The sequence below is a fragment of the Akebia trifoliata genome, unplaced genomic scaffold (assembly GCF_017979445.1).
Source record: "Akebia trifoliata isolate Shusen 1 unplaced genomic scaffold, ASM1797944v1 Contig00586, whole genome shotgun sequence".
NCBI lineage: Eukaryota > Viridiplantae > Streptophyta > Magnoliopsida > Ranunculales > Lardizabalaceae > Akebia > Akebia trifoliata.
In genome coordinates, this window is record NW_028237122.1 from 465 (window position 1) to 17,159 (window position 16,695).

Consider the following 16,695-nt stretch of genomic DNA (forward strand, 5'->3'; position numbering starts at 1 on the left):
TCTCTCTAATTCTTTTCTCTTCTCTCCCCACTTAACAATCCTAACAAGAGAAATAGAGAGAAACTCATTTCTTTTCCCTTCTCTCCATTTCTCTCAATCCAAACGTAGCCTTAGAGTCAAGACTGTCAAAAAGTAGTTAAGACTTTTGAAAATTCAAGAAAAAACAGCCGTTGACAAGGGGTAAATTGTAGCTGAGGTTGTCTCTGTCTCTCACGACCTGTGAAGCATCTAACATTCAAAAAACCCTTTCTTTTCTCCCAAACTTCTTTAGAGCTGAAATCTTTTTGGCAGACTTGCCTCTGTTAATTTTTGCAGAGATGTTGGATACATGGAGCAATCCATGTTTCTTTCCTTTTGTTCTCTTCTTCTTCTTCTTCATCTTCTCTTCAAAAACCAATCTTTTTGTTACAGCTGACACCATCTCTACAGGTCAATCTCTCACTGGAGACCAAACAATAGTCTCTAAAGGTGAAAACTTTGCCCTTGGTTTCTTCACACCAGGTAAGTCTCTCAACTACTACATAGGCATCTGGTACAATAAGGTCACGGTCCAAACAGTTGTTTGGGTTGCAAACAGAGAGAACCCTCTCAAAGACCCATCTTCTTCAGAGTTGAGACTCTTAGAAAATGGTAATCTAGTCCTTCTAGATGAGTCCAAAATCACTATTTGGTCCACTAATTCGACCTCAAACACCTTGAATTCCTCTGAAGTAGTTCTTGGGGATGATGGAAATCTTGTTTTGAGAAATGGGTTGAATAAATCTGATATAATTTGGCAAAGTTTCGATTACCCAACAGATACATGGCTTCCGGGTAGTAAGCTTAATTTTAATACACACACCAACAAATCAATGCAACTTACTTCATGGAAAAGTTCAGAAAATCCTGCTAAGGGGATCTTTTCTTTAGAATTGGACCCTGATGGAACTAGTCAGTATTTTATACAATGGAACGAGTCTCGGAATCATCAATATTGGAGTAGTGGAACATGGAATGGGCGTATTTTCAGCGATATTCCCGAGATGAGAGCAAACTATATCTATAATTTCAGCTATATTACGAATGAGAACGAGAACTATTTCACATATAATCTTTATAATAATTCTATTATCTCTAGATGTGTGCTTGGTTTGTCGGGTCAAGTCCAGCAATTGTCATGGATGCCGGAGACGAAGGAGTGGAACTTGTTTTGGTTTCAACCGAAACTTAAATGTGATGTTTATGCTATCTGTGGGCCTTTCGGTATCTGCAATGAAGCAAATTCAAACAACTGTCAATGTTTGGAAGGCTTTGAACCACGCTCCAAAGATTGGAATCTGAGTGATAGATCTCTTGGTTGTAAGAGGAGAACCCCTTTGCAGTGTGGTGTGCAAGAGGGGTTTTTATCCAAGTCCAACATGAAATTGCCGGAAAATCGGCAGTATTCGGAAGTTGGGAGTGCCGAAGCATGTGAATTGCGTTGCTTGAACAGTTGTTCTTGCAGTGCTTATTCTTACAGAAACGGTGGGTGTTCAATATGGGGAGGTGATCTTTTGAATGTGCAAGAATTCTCAAGTGGTGATAATGGTGGAGAAGATTTCTCTCTCAGACTTGCGGCTTCTGAGCTTCGGAGTTTCGAAGAGAAGAAAAATAAAGCTTCAAATACTGGGGTTATTATAGGTGCTGTTGCAGGGACTTTAGCCGTCTTGGGTCTTGTTTTGACGCTTATCTGGCGATGGCGTACGAGGAAGAAAAGAAAAGGTAAATTATACTTCCTAATACATTTAGGTTTCAGCATTAAAGAAGATTGAAAATTGATTTTTTTTTTTTTTACAAGCATCTAAGGGTATTTTGGTAGAAACATGGTTTTTAAACTCAGTATAGCGTCTCGTCTTGTTCAGCTTCAATACTGAGTCATCTCGGACGAGTTTTCTGATACGTTTGAGACGTTTCGTGAGATAACTCAAAAAATTGAACTAAGAGACGTAAAACTCGGTCAAAAAATGACTTTGTGAGTTGGTCTCGTTCAGCTCTAATACCTAGTTAACTCGTACGATACGGTGGAAAAGGATTTTTTCAAAAGGCATTTCCAACATAAAATCTAATTTCCAAAGAACATTTATGGCACTCTAAGTTGTGGCTGTTTATTTATTTCCATTTAGTGTGTGCCCTTATTTATTGGGAATAAACATGTAAGGGTATTTTGATAAAAAAAGGATTTTTTTAAAGAGCATCATCGATGTGTATTTATTGCACCTTTAGGTCTGCCATTAGGGCACATGTTAACAAGACCTACAAATAAATAGGGTTAAATAGTGAGACCCCCTTAAAATTTTGAATTTAAGGCTAGCATTGTTGATAATTCTGAAATTCAAACTTTTAAGTGCATACGAATGTTGAAATCCTCTTTGACATGATCCATATAGCTCTTCCAGTATTTTACTTTAATTCAAAATACATGCAAATTGTGTGCCTACAGGAGGCGCTTTTTTTTTTTTTTTTTAATATCTAAGGAAATTTCACAAATTTGCATACATATTACTTTAAGGGCGTGTTTAACTGAACGACAAACTTTAAGAAAAATCATTTGCCATCAAAATTTATTTTTAATGGTGTTTGATTGTAAAAAAATATAAAAATGGGGAAAATGCCCTCATTTTTTTTTTCTTTCGTTAAAACTTGATATAAACAAGGTTTTTGTGGTAAAGAACCAGAAATTGCGACCAACAAACTATAATCAAGTTGGTTAGTTTCAAAAAAAAATAAAAATCCCTTTTTAGTTATATAATCTTTCAAAGTCCATTAATCGGTATTTTAAATTACAAATAGACTCATACATGTTTGTTTGCTCATACCTACACAATGTGGAAAAAGCCCAAATTTGACGGCCGTCAAATTTCATAAAATTTGACAGTCTAAAGGGTCAAATTGGCGTCGAATTTTTTATTGTCAATTTTTTTTTTCGATGGGTCGAAACTATCAAATTAATGAAGGATGGGAGATATTTGACAACTCTAAGCCGTCAAGTCTGGGAACATCAAGAATTTCGACAGTCCTTCACAGTCAAAATTCAATTTCTAAAATTCGTGGGCCCGTCAATTTTTTCTGTCAAATTTTCCAGTTTTCACGTAGTGCTACTCTAAATTAACTAAAAAAAAAAAAGAAAGAGAAACACTTCTCTTGCTAATTTGGTAAGATTTCAAATCTTATTAAGGGTCATTGAGCTCAAATGGATTACCAAGCTGGCAATCCAACACCATAGCCCTATAGATTTCATGGAAAACTCAAATCTTAAAAAACAAGTTAAAAAAAAAAAAAAAGAAAGAAATTTGGACTTGATCCAATGTTTTTAAAATGGATGGGCATTGAACTCCAAAATTCAAAATAAAAATTCAGTGGTGACAAATATTTTTTTAATGATTTTTATTCTTTTTAAGAGTTTGTAGAATTTTGTCATTTACATCCCTGTGGCATCATATCATTTATTTGAATACCACAAGGTGAGTTTAACGACCCTTGTAAGATTTGAAATCTTACCAAGTTAGTAAGACTAGACTTAGAAAATAAAAAACTTATACGACCCAATTTAAATGAGATAGCATAAGAGATTTTTTACGTGATTTTCCATGATGTGCTCAAACAGTAGAAAGCATTTGCCAGAAATTATTTGGTACATGTGGAGGATGGATGGCACCTATCTCAAGGATTAGTCGAGTATTGTAAGAGGCATGGATACCTTCCTTAAAAAAAAAAAAAAAAAAGGCCTTACTACCCCAAGGATTTTTGGTTGGAAAAATGAATCTTATTCATCCATTCCACTATATCTAGAGCCATGTCTTATGTTATTGGGCAGTCAAATATAAGCTTTTTTCATGTTATGAGAGTGCAAGGTGGATTGTTAAATCGGTACTAGGTGATTAACAACCAGTTGGTGTTATTTGTATTTTTGCTTTATCCTTTGTTCAATTACTCTTTTCCATAGTTTCATCCACATAAATAGATAGTTGGAACAATTTTGTCTGACTCCTTTATTAATTGTTATATAGAGGTATTTTGATGCTTTTTCTCTTGTCATTTCACATCTTTTTAGTAAATCAATCTTATGAACAAATTTTTTTTTTGTTTGCATGAAATGAGAAATATTTTGACTTCCAAAACTCAGGAACAAAAAGAAAAACAGAGGATCTGTTTGATCTGAGTGGAACTACTAATAATTGCAAAGCCACCACAGAGGCAGAAATACCCATAGAGGGTTCAAAGCAAATAAACGCCCCACATCTACCATTATTCGACTTCAAAGTAATTGCAAATGCTACAAATAATTTTTCGGATGCAAATAAGCTTGGAATGGGGGGATTCGGCCATGTTTATAAGGTGATGTAGCCTTATATTTAATAAAATTTGAGGTAGTAGACAATTCAAAATAACTTATACAAATTTATTGTCATTTCAGGGTACACTACCAGGAGGACAAGTTATAGCAGTGAAAAGACTTTCCAAAAGCTCTGGACAAGGCTTGAAGGAGTTCAAGAATGAGGTTATATTGATATCCAAACTTCAACATAGGAATCTAGTTAGGATTTTAGGGTGCTGCATTGAAGGGGAAGAGAAGATGTTACTCTATGAATACATGCCTAACAAAAGCTTGGATTCCTTTCTTTTTGGTATGGTTACTATTTATGAATAAGTTCTGAAATCATTTCAAACTTTTTTTTAATATAGTCTAATGGACAAAAATAAAAAACAATGGACCAGATCAAACTAAACTAGGGCAACTGAATTGGCCTAAACGCTTCCACATTGTTGAAGGGATTGCTCGAGGTCTTCTCTATCTACACCGAGATTCAAGATTAAAAATTATTCATCGAGATTTGAAAGCGGGAAACATTCTATTAGATGATGAGATGAATCCCAAAATTTCAGACTTTGGCATGGCAAGGATTTTCGGAGGAAATCAAACTCTAGCAAATACTAACAGGGTTGTTGGAACATAGTAAGTACTAGTTTCTTGATAGCCTAAAATTCCTCCTTAATTAGTTGGCATTTTGATCCTTCTAATTATGATCCTTCTAATTACTTGATATTGAAAGAAATAAAAACGGTTTAAACTAATCGGTTAAGACTGTACATTTCCATAAACTAACAATTGAGTCCATAATGGTTAAATGCAGTGGCTATATGTCCCCAGAGTATGCCATGGAAGGGAAATTTTCTGAGAAATCCGATGTCTTCAGCTTTGGGGTATTGCTCTTAGAGGTCATGAGCGGGAAGAGAATTAACCAATGTTATCTTCATGAAAATTCATTAAATCTTGTGGGATTTGTAAGTATATACTTCAAAATTTTGGGATCTATTTTTTTATTTTTATGAAGTTGTTAGTAATCTTACAAGATGCGGTTGATACTAATTCAGGCATGGCGACTATGGAACGAAGGAAAGGAAATGGAATTGATGGATCCAACACTGAGAGAATCGCACTCTGCCTCAGAAGTATTGAGATGCATCCATGTAGGTCTCCTATGTGTACAAGAACATGCAGCGGAACGACCAACGATGTCTAATATAGTTCAAATGCTAGGCATGGATACCACACAACTTCCTACTCCAAGACAACCTGGGTTCACAATAGAATCTGGTTTATCTTTAGCTAGCCAAGAAATGTGCTCGATAAACAATGTCACTATTACAGAAGAAAGTGGCAGGTAGCAAGTAATTGCAACATTCTTCCTTTTTTTCTTTTCTAGGAATATATATATATATATCTATATATATCTATATATATATATATATATTTCAAGACTTTTAAATTTCATTTAGTATAGATGAATCATTTACTTGAATAAATGACGTATTTTCATGTAACAGAAAGATATAAAAAGTCTGATACACAAAGTGGTGTATTGAAGAGCAAAGTCCCCTTATGCAACTTTTTAGTACTATTTAGTTTTGATGGATAGGTCAAGAAGTCCTGCCCAAGCAACAAAAAAGAGAAAAAATACTATTTGAACAATTAGAGTAATTTTGCCTCTTCGTCTTCTCATTCTAATCCTCTTAGGATTTATGTCTACTAAAATGGTATCAAAGCATCGATTATAGGGCTCTTGTGTGCACTTTTGCATTTGCAAGTCATTGAAGAACTCCCTTCAATCCAACTCAACAGATCAATTGACTCTTACTGATTGTAGTTTCCAGATCGACCCCAAATCGATTTCAAATATAACTCAGCAGATCTACTCACTCCTATAGATTGAAGTAGTGTGTAGTTTTCAGATTGACTCCAAATCTATTTATTGACAAATTTCATATTGATTTCATTGAATTTGTGATTGAATAGTGAACAAATCCAGCCCTCTTTGACTTTTGTTTGGATTGATTTCGGCTGGACTCTATCGTACAGTGAACTTGTGAGCAAATTTATGGCACATCTACATAAGCAAATTCAGATTTGTGGTACATTCCTGCTCTTTTGAGAATTGTTCTAGCATCCAAGTCTTATTTTTTATTTAGTTGTTTTGAAATATCTTTGGATCACCACGTCAGGTGAACAAGATGATTCAGTTTGGTCTATTAGTGGGCAACTTGATGGAAACAAATTATTCTTTATTAAAGTTATGGGATAAAGAATCTGTTGAAACATCCAAATTATAAATCTTTAATTGCTTCGGTTTTTAGTAGCTGCTTATCAAATTATAAATCTTAGGTTTAACATCAGTTCATATATAAAACATCCAAAAACCCATAAAGCCACTTTCATGACTATGTTAGACATTGTTGTGATCTACGTGCCTTGGAACAATTCCCTTTGTTTTTGTTAATCTCATTTTCTTTGTCAGACCTCCCCTTTGCTTTGTGCATGTGCAATCCCTTACGTAAGGTCTAGCTTGATCTAAGTGTTTATAATCTCTATCTCAACTCTATGGGGTTGGTCTCTAGCTACAATAAAAAATTCCCTAGACGGGAATTATCCTAGGACATGCTGTTCTCGGTACTAGATGTGTATGTCATCGCATCTTTATATTTCTAGCTAGATAAGGAATGTAGAAGGATTTCGACTTGAGACCAAATAAATAGATGGGATGGGCTTTGGTAGACAAAACTCATGATCCAAATATGTCCAAGTAATTTAAAATCAACAATAATCTCCACGTACCTAATAAAACAGTCAATCCATATTTGGACATACAAATCCATTAAAATCAGGACATTTTGATTGTGTCCACGGAGACCTGCGTGGTCAACAAAAGTTGTAAAACCATAAAATTTGATTTGTGCCTCAATTTATACTGAACCTATAAATAACAAAACCCTTAAAGGGGATTCTATAGCAGTTTCTGAGTCCAGGGTTTAAAGGAGAAGAAAGATAACCCATTCTCTATTGAGAAAGTCTCTTTCTTCACTAATAAAATGTGAAGCCTAAGAATAAAGAAAAGTCATAAACATCTTAGAAGAATATATATCAAGCAATTGAAGCCTTTCCCCTGAAAGATCGATTGAAAAATTCATCGATTTGGTCTATCTTCTCCAAAAGAATTCTCTATCAATCAAAGTAGACAAAAAACAATCAACTTATTGTTTTTGGCCCCACCACTCAATGGACTTAGATACCAAAAGGTAGACTGATTGAAATCTAGATCATCATAAGAAAGAGGCTCCAATCAATCATTTAATTTCTAAGATTTTAGGCCCACAAAAGCATGGGCAAAATATTTGTGAAACCCATCTTTGGATTTTAGGCCCACCTAGCCTAAAAATATTGGGGAAGAAAATATATTTATTTTTCTTTAGTAGATTATATATAAAGCAAATCTTTTTTAGGAAATTTATTTTTCACTGATGTTATTTGATTGGGCTTTTTCCATTTGGTTCTTATTAAAGAGCACAAAATAACAAGAAAATTCTGTTGAAGAGTTTAGAAAAGTCATGAGTCCGTTTTTATAATTCACGAAAACATCAAGATTCAAACAAAACAAGGACTTCTCTACTAACATTAAACATATTTTGCGAAAGATTCGTTTCTTTGATAAAGAGCCTCAAACTTCTTTGAGTCTAGAATTTTCCATTATCTTATCTTAGTTCATAAATTACAAAATAAGGTCCAACTTTGTCCTACACAAATTATTAACCTTACGAGATTTTTCTAACTTCAAACCATGTGGTTCGTAACCGTTCTATTAGGGAGACAACACTGAACCAATGTCTTTGTCTTATACGAGTTAGAACGTTTGAAATCGACTGATTTTTTGTGAGGATTAATTATCGTTTGTCATCAAATATTCATGGTCCTATTGAAATAGTGTTCTTCTATCTTTACATTAATGATGATTGTTTCCACTCTAAGAAGCTTGGGTTACTAGTAAACGTTATCTGTGTTTTGGATTCTTTTAAATTAGCCTTCAACTTATGATCAGAAACCTTCTCCTTATATAAGCTTGTTATTCCTAAAAGCTGAAGCATTAGGACAGCTCCTTCCCCTTTAAAAAATATCAAAACCTTCTTTTTCTTCGGCAATGTATAGGACCAAATATCTTCACAAAGAAAAGTGAACACGAGAGCAAACCATCTTGTTTTTACCTACAATCGGAATGATTTAAAGCAAGAATAACATATCACTTATATAAAGTTATTAGAACAGCCACAACCTAAGTACCAAGTACCAACAACAACAACAACAACAACAAAGAAAATATATAACTTATAAGTATGACGTAGAAATTCACAATATACTCACCTTGATTGTGAATTGGTACTTGTCAACATGGTGGAGTGCCTCTTGGCCTGAGAAGTAGTTAAAATGTTACTCCGTATCTTCAACTGTTCATCAGAAGAAGACTCAAAAAAGGCTCCATTACACTCAAGATTCTCCGCAAGAATTTGGAGATATAGTGGGATCAGAGGTGTGCTCACCTCTAACGCACCCTCCAACAGTTGAACGACCTGTCCCGATGATGGCCTATCCTTTTCGTCATCTTGAATGCACCAACAAGCAACTTTACAAGCTCTAACAAAATCTTCAGCATTGCAGACACCTTCCAATCTATAATCTAATAGACTAAGAACTTCTTCGCCATTGTTAAGTTTTCTAGCTACAGTAATAGGAACAAAATCAAATTTATCATCCCTTGTTTGCTCTAGGTTTCTCTTTCCCGATACAATCTCAAGAAGCATCATTCCATAGCTGTAAACATCGGATTTTGGTGTGATAGGTAGGCCAGAGATCCATTCCGGTGCAAGATAGCCTCTAGCCCCTCTCATCGTGGTAAGAACCCGACTAAAGTCCCGACCGAAAAGCTTGGCTAGACCAAAATCAGCAATCTTGGGACAGAACTCGGCATCCAAGAGTATGTTTTCTGGTTTCACATCGCAATGTATGATGCAATCTCTGCATTTCTCATGGAGATAAACCAATCCACTTGCGATCCCAAGTGTAATTTGGTATTTAGTTTTCCAATCGAGAGTCTTGGAATCTCTTCGGAATAAATGATTGTCTAAGGAACCATTTGGCATGTATTCATAGACTATCAACCTTTTAGTACCTTTGGAGCAAAACCCATGAAGATGAACCAAATTTACATGCTGAATTGTTCCGATTGTGCTAACTTCTGCTCGGAATTGTTTCTCTCCTTGTCTGAGCCCTTCAAGTATCTTGACGGCTATGGCAGTCGAATCAGATAATGTTCCTTTAAAAACAGAACCGAAGCCTCCTCCCCCCAACCTTTCGGCAAAGTTCTTTGTTGCGGTATGTAAATGTTTGTACCTAAAGGGCACGACAGAGCCTTCAACACCCTTCAATGATCCCATCAATTGATTCCATCGGCTTCTCCATATCAGCACAAAAGTGATGCCAAGGAGAGCTAAAACCCCAATAACGACTACAACTACAATGACTATAGTAGATGTTTTCTTCTTTCTATGCTTAGAACTTGGTAGCTCTGAAGCCACTAGTAGAAGATACATGCCTCTTTCATTTACGTCTCCATCGGAAAGTTGTTTCAAGTCCCACAACCCTCCACTCCATATCGAACACCCGCCGTTGTACGAATAAGCAGAACAAGAACAATTGTTCAAGCAAGCCAATTCACATTCTTGAAAACTTCCCACTGTTAAATTCTGTGGATTTTTCGGCAATTGCATCTCGGGCATCAAAAGGAACCTATCTTTTTTATTGCCGTCCCCGCATTGTAAAGGCATCTTTCTCACACACCCACTCGACCAATCGCTCAAATTCCAGTTTTTGAGAGACTTTTGTTCAAAACCTTGCAAGCATTCACAGTTTGGCAAGCTTTTTTTATTACAAATACCAAAAGGTCCACAAAGAGAGTAAGGTTCACAATGATTGTTCGGCCGAGTCCATAGCAATAACCACTCTTTGCTAGTGTTCAACCAAGTAAATTGCTGAATTTTTCCAGATAAATCAATAACAAACCTTGAAAGAATAGAACTATCTTCAACTGTATAAGTGAAACAGTTCTCTTTTTCATTTGAGACATAGTTAAAATCATATAAATAATTCGACATCATTTCGGGTACCAATGAAAAAATCTTTCCAGTCCAGAGCCCACTAGTCCAATACCTTTGGGTTCTATTCCAAGTTAGATAATACTGACTGCTACCATTTGGGTCTATTTCAAGAGAAAAAATTCCATGAGAAGGATTTTCTGAGTTCTTCCATGAAGAAAGGAATTGGATTTCTCCAGTAAATTTGTTCATACCAAGTCGCCCACCGGGCAACCATGTATTAGTGGGGTGCTCAAAACTCTGCCAAAGTACGATAGACGAATTCGACCCATCTCTCAAAACAAGATTTCCAGTGTCAAGAAGCACTGCAAGTATTGAATTTGAGGTGGAAGAAGTCGAATTTGTGGACCAAATTGGGATTTTTTAAAGGTTTAGAAGGCTAGATTGCCATTTTCAGATAGTTTTAGTTGTGAGGAACTGTTGGGGAGTGGTTTATCTCTGTTTGCTACCCAAACTATAGTTTGAACTTGGATATTTTTGTACCAAATTCCTATATAGTAGTTCAGAGATTTACCTGGTGTGAAGAAACCCAGTTCAAATATGCCACTTTGAGAGATTATGGTTTGGTTTCCAGTGAGAGATTGGCCTGGAGAGATGGTATCAGATGAGATTGAGAAATGGGTTTTGAAACAGAAGAAGAGAATGAGCAAAGAAGTGTAGAATGAATTGGGTCTGAAATCCATTGGTGTGGTAACCATTCAACAATAGAGATTGGTATTTAAAGCAGTAGAGGAGAAACATTTGGTTATCAGAAATGGTTTAACTGTAGAATGAATCCGTTTGACAGAGTCTCAAACTAGATTTTTCCTTGGTCCTGTTGTTTGACTATGAAAGACAATGAAGACTTGTTGTTTTCTCAGTCATAGGCATTAGGCCCAAAAGATCCATGACTTTCACCTTGTAGTCATTGGGCCCAAGACGCATGACTTTTGAGCCCATCCCTTGGACTACCAACGTATGGCATCACTGATTGGTAATTTTTGATTATCTGATTTAACATCTAAAATTATAGAATTTGTGAACACAAACATGACTTTGTTCAACACCCATGGGCTTGGCTAATAAATACGCTTAAATACAATTGTTAGAAAACATATATCAGCCTACTTTTGTGTGGATGATAGACCACTATGATGCGTAAAGGAGACATGGAGTTTGATAGCTACCAAACTCTTGCAGTACAAGATCTGTAGATACCTTGATTGTGATTTTTGAACCATAGAGCAATGGTGGATCACTGGTTCAAAGATTGGCATTGTGGAAACCAATGCAATTAGATTGGGTGGAGTAAAGATCTTAGACGTAGTATCACATAATATCATTACCTCTGATGCTATTTAAATGAGTCAATGGACAACAAAAAATTCTCACGGCATCACTTGACCCCGCCTGTTTTGAATGACATCTTTAATTTACAAAATTACCCTTATTGGGACCTATGTGGCACACACTGGAGATTAAGTGAGTACTGTGTGATTAAAAAATTTGTGAGCAAAAAATCTTTCGAGTCAATGTAAGGTCTACGAAGTAAATGATTAGTTTGGGATGGATTTTCAGGGTTTTTTGAAGGAAAATGCTGGAATGACACAAACAGAAATACAAAGGTGAAAAAAATGATATAGCGAAGCACACATAACCATAGATGCTTTTTACTTGTTCTCGCAGAAAAGCATCTATAGTAATGTACATGACATCACATCATTTGTCACCTTTATGTCTCTGTTGTGTCATCCCAGAACGACTCTTTTTTAAAAGATTAAAAAAATGATATCTATGGTGAGGAGATCATCCTCACAAAAAATCATTCCAATCTGAAACTTCTAACCTCATCAAAAGTAAATTCGAATTGTGGATCGTCTTTTTTTATTATTAATTTGTTAATCACTTTTGATGGGGTTAGAAGTTTTAGATTGAGCTGACATTTGTGAGGATGATCTCCTTACAAAAAAATCATCTCAATCTAAAACTTTTAAATCATATAGGATAAATTTTGTCCTCCAACATTATCTCCCTAATGTTTTCTATCAAACGCTACCCATATATATATTTGCTTGTAGTGGATATCCCTACCCTCCGGGTGAGACTAATCTCATGTTCACATGCACCGCCCCCTCAAAAAGTCCAATGTGCAACTGATTGAGTCGAGAGTCAAACAGACCCTAGAAAGTGATCCCAAGCAATTCATTACTTCATGAGGGTTCGAACTCTTACCTACCTTTCTTGAAGAGCTTATCAAGGTTTGACTTACCACTAAGTCATCCCCTTGGGATTATCAAAATCATTATAGTCAAACTCGCCAAAAATCATATTTAGCTTTTAAGATTTCAATATTGAAGAAAATAAGAGAATTTAAGGGTGAAAGGTAAAATGTTATTATTGTCTAATTAGTCGATAAATCATCAATTAATTTATTAATTCAACAATTTAATTGACTAATTTCTTATTTTGAGAATTTTACAATTTTCTCCTTAAAATTCAAAATAATTTGTGGCCAAGGGTGGGCTGAGAGAGAATAAAAAAGACAAGCTTCATAGAAGTTGGATTTAATATCAATTATGGGTGCAAATCTGGAACGCGTCTTAAACTAATTGTCGAACCTGAAATCAATTTGTGCCTATTTATAAATGGGTGAGTCAAACTCGAACTAAACTCACCCCTAAACTTTGGAAGTTCGAATCGACCCACCCATGACCTCCCCTTCATGCACATGAGCCCCACTTTACCGTCCCCACCCCCCCTCTCTTTTTTATTCCCAAACCATCCTCTAAAATAGTTATTTTATTTAGAATGGTGATTTTCTGATTCCTCCTACTACTTTCTTGACTTTGCATGTGCATTGAACCATAGATTTTTTTCCTTCGAGATACAAAATTACACATATTTATGGGAATGTGTAATTGTGTATCCCAAGAAAAAAAATTTATGGTCTATGCACATCCTGTGTTAGGAGAGTAGAGGGGGGGAGTCGGTTAATTTAATACTCGGGCAAGGGAGATTATGATATTTATTTAATTCCCTAATGAAACTTGACAATCAAAATTATTGCATCTAAAATAGATTCTAAATTGAGGATATGTCGAATAAACAATAAAAAAAAATGGCAAAGAATAAGGGCACCGAGGCTAACTAGAACACGTTCAAGCATCTCAAGAAAGCATTTTGTGTATAAAAACACTCATTTATGTTAATTGAAGGATTTTTGGATCCAACATTAATATCATATTACAAGTCACAGATCTTAAGTTATGAGGGTTAATTGTTTTTTCTACCTACAACTTATTTGTCCGTGGGAATGTCACTTGCATCACATGCAAGAAAGAAATATATAATCATCACAAATGACCGATTAAGTTGGCTATAAACAGGATATTTATGATAATTAGGTATCCTTTTTTTCTTTTTTGAGATTATGTGAGGGTATAAATCCATCCCTCTGTTAAACAAGGGATCTCTAAGAAGAAAGGACTCTATGATGAGATCTTCTTTAATCCTACTACAATTGCATTTATATGGTTTATGTATGATCCAAGTGATTATTCTCTTTATGATGTTAACTTATCAATTGAAGGGCTATGTCTTTTTATTTATAATCAGTCCATATTTCATAAGAAATAGAGTGTTTGAAAGGTCATAGAAAATTTCAGAATTATTTTTTATAAAATCATAGAATTTTTAAAATACTCTTATATAGCAATATACCATAAGAATAATCTAAAATATATTTAGGATATTTCAAAATGTATGTTAAATTATTATTATTTTTAAAAATAAAATAATTAATAGTGTATTTTTCTAGAGACTCCTTCCAAATCTATATTCAGGGACAACTCTACTCTCCATTTTGGTGTAACCCAAATGCGATGAATGTAGAGCTTCTTGGAGTTCAAAACAACTAAGTGTGTAATCTCTCAAGTAGACCACCTAATTTGGGATAATTCTTAGAACACTTTAGTTTAAAGTTGATTTGAACTAAATTGTGGGAATTAGTTTAAGTGCAGCACTAGGACCACGTGACGAGGGATTAGTTTTGTGATAAACCATTCTTATTTTTTCACACTTAAGTAATTTTTTTTATAGTGGACCAACTTCATATAGGGACTCCCACACATGACCATCCAATTCTCGAAAATAAATTGAACTTCAATCTCCATCCAAATGACAATTATACGATCAAAAGAGATCTGCGTGATAAAATCTCTTTACATCTTTGACCATGGAACTCTTGAAATGAAATCAAGCTTACAGTCAACATTCAAGAAGATGATCATACGAGGTCTGTTATAGTATCTATTCAGCCTATGTAAATCCAGCATATCGATATGATCCAAGAAGTATACATTAAATTAAATGTTGGGATTGATATATGGAGTTACTATGACCGACAATATTATATTTTGTAGGACCAAGACTTCAATAATTCTGTAAAAATTATTTAGCGAAATTGGGTACTTATTCAGATGATTTTTTCGTTATTGAAGATATATATAATGTTCCTCAAGAACTTTGGAGAATTATTGAGGAAGACTTAATTTGTATCTACACTCGCTAGTAATGTTTTAGGGTGGGATCCCTTTAACCCCAGCTTATCAATAAAAAAAAATAAAAAAAAACCCACACAGATTAAAGTTTTTTGACTTTGTCAAATTCCTCTTTGACTAAAGTAATTGGGACAAGGACGCGCAATAAGTAGGTGGAAAGTTGTTTTCAAATATTTCTTCTGGAAGTGTAATGGATTTTTAGTTTTTCAGACTCTTAACTTTCACGAGTTGGGACTTTAGACCCAAATCCTTTGAATTGGCATTTTAATCATATTTTATAGCACATCGACAAATAAACATAACGGCATCAAATCTTCTCAAAGTTAAGAGCCCATATTTTTAAATTTGTTTTAACATACATGCATTAGTTCAAAATTCTGTCATCTTCAACATCCCCAGTATCAGTTCCTTTTCTTGAGATTTGAAGGAGACAAAATCTTAAGAATTGAAAATGAGGAGGCCAATAATGTTCACTAAAGTCAATGATAAAGAGTATGTTTGAAAACTTGGGATATCTCTAATTTTTTACTAAAACAAAAGAGTACCTCAAAATTGCTCCAATGTTTATGGGTAATTTGAAGTACTTTAAATATACTAAATTAATTCAATGAAATCAAGAGGCACACGTCTAACAAACATATACTAAAAATATTATATCTAGCGAAGTTGGCTGTGATGAATTGTTCTTCAAAATATATTTGAAGTTCAATAGGCTAACCTTGATCTCCAGAAAGCTTGATGTAGGTCACAAACTTGCTATGCCCTATTTTCGTCTTTTAAATTAAGGGTGTAACCCTTCATAAATTTCCTCAGTTCAATACAATTTGCATGTTTAGCAATATATATATATATATATATAGGGTCCCTTTCAGCAACAAACATTTTGACAAACATTTTGGCAAAACATTTTTCAAAACATGGGTTAGAGGTTTTGGAATGGGCTGATTTTTGGTGAGGATGATCTCTACGGTGAGGAGATCATCCTCACCAAAAATCAGCCCATTCCAAAACTTCTAGCCCCATGTTTACAAGTTGAAAAATCGTGGACCGTCCATTTTTTGTAAACCATTTTTGATGGGTTAGAAGTTTTGGAATGGGCTGATTTTTGATGAGGATGATCTCCTCACCGTAGAGATCATCCTCACCAAAAATCAGCCCATTCCAAAACCTCTAACCCATATTTTGAAAAATGTTTTGCCAAAATGTTTGTCAAAATGTTTGTTGCTGAACATTTCCCATATATATATATATATATATATATGTCCCGCTTTGGTGCCAACTATTTAACCACCACGTTCTGTCTTATATGGGTTTTAAGTTTTAGAATGGACTAATTTTTAATGATATGATCTTTATGATGATGAGATCATCTTCACAAAAAATCAGTCAATTCCAAAACTTCTAACCTTATGTTTATGAGTGGAAGAATCCTGGTTCGTCCACTTTTTGTAAGTCACTTTTGATGGTTTAGAGATTTCAAAATTCATTGATTTTTTGTGAGGATGGTCTTCTCATTGTAAAGATCATCCTCACAAAAAATCAGTTTATTCTAAAACTTCTAACCTATGTAAGACAAAACGTTGGCACCTGAACAACTCCCACATATATATATGTAAAGAGTTGATATTGTCACACCAATTTTTACTAATGCCACACCATTGTG

At 34.7% G+C, this 16,695-nt stretch overlaps 1 protein-coding gene and 1 pseudogene across 1 annotated transcript; one reads left to right on the forward strand and one right to left on the reverse strand.

Moving 5' to 3' along the window:
* Window positions 1-234: 234 nt before the first annotated feature.
* LOC147381302 (G-type lectin S-receptor-like serine/threonine-protein kinase At4g27290) lies at window positions 235-5,718 on the forward strand. Its single transcript, XM_086430604.1, has 6 exons — window positions 235-1,740; window positions 4,142-4,353; window positions 4,433-4,643; window positions 4,735-4,972; window positions 5,151-5,301; window positions 5,392-5,718. Exons 1-6 carry the CDS (start codon window positions 318-320, stop codon window positions 5,683-5,685), a joined length of 2,529 nt encoding a protein of 842 aa, XP_086286730.1. The 5' UTR covers window positions 235-317; the 3' UTR covers window positions 5,686-5,718.
* A 2,879-nt stretch (window positions 5,719-8,597) lies between these two features.
* Window positions 8,598-11,268, reverse strand: LOC147381303 (G-type lectin S-receptor-like serine/threonine-protein kinase At2g19130 pseudogene; annotated as a pseudogene).
* Between the last annotated feature and the right edge of the window lie 5,427 nt (window positions 11,269-16,695).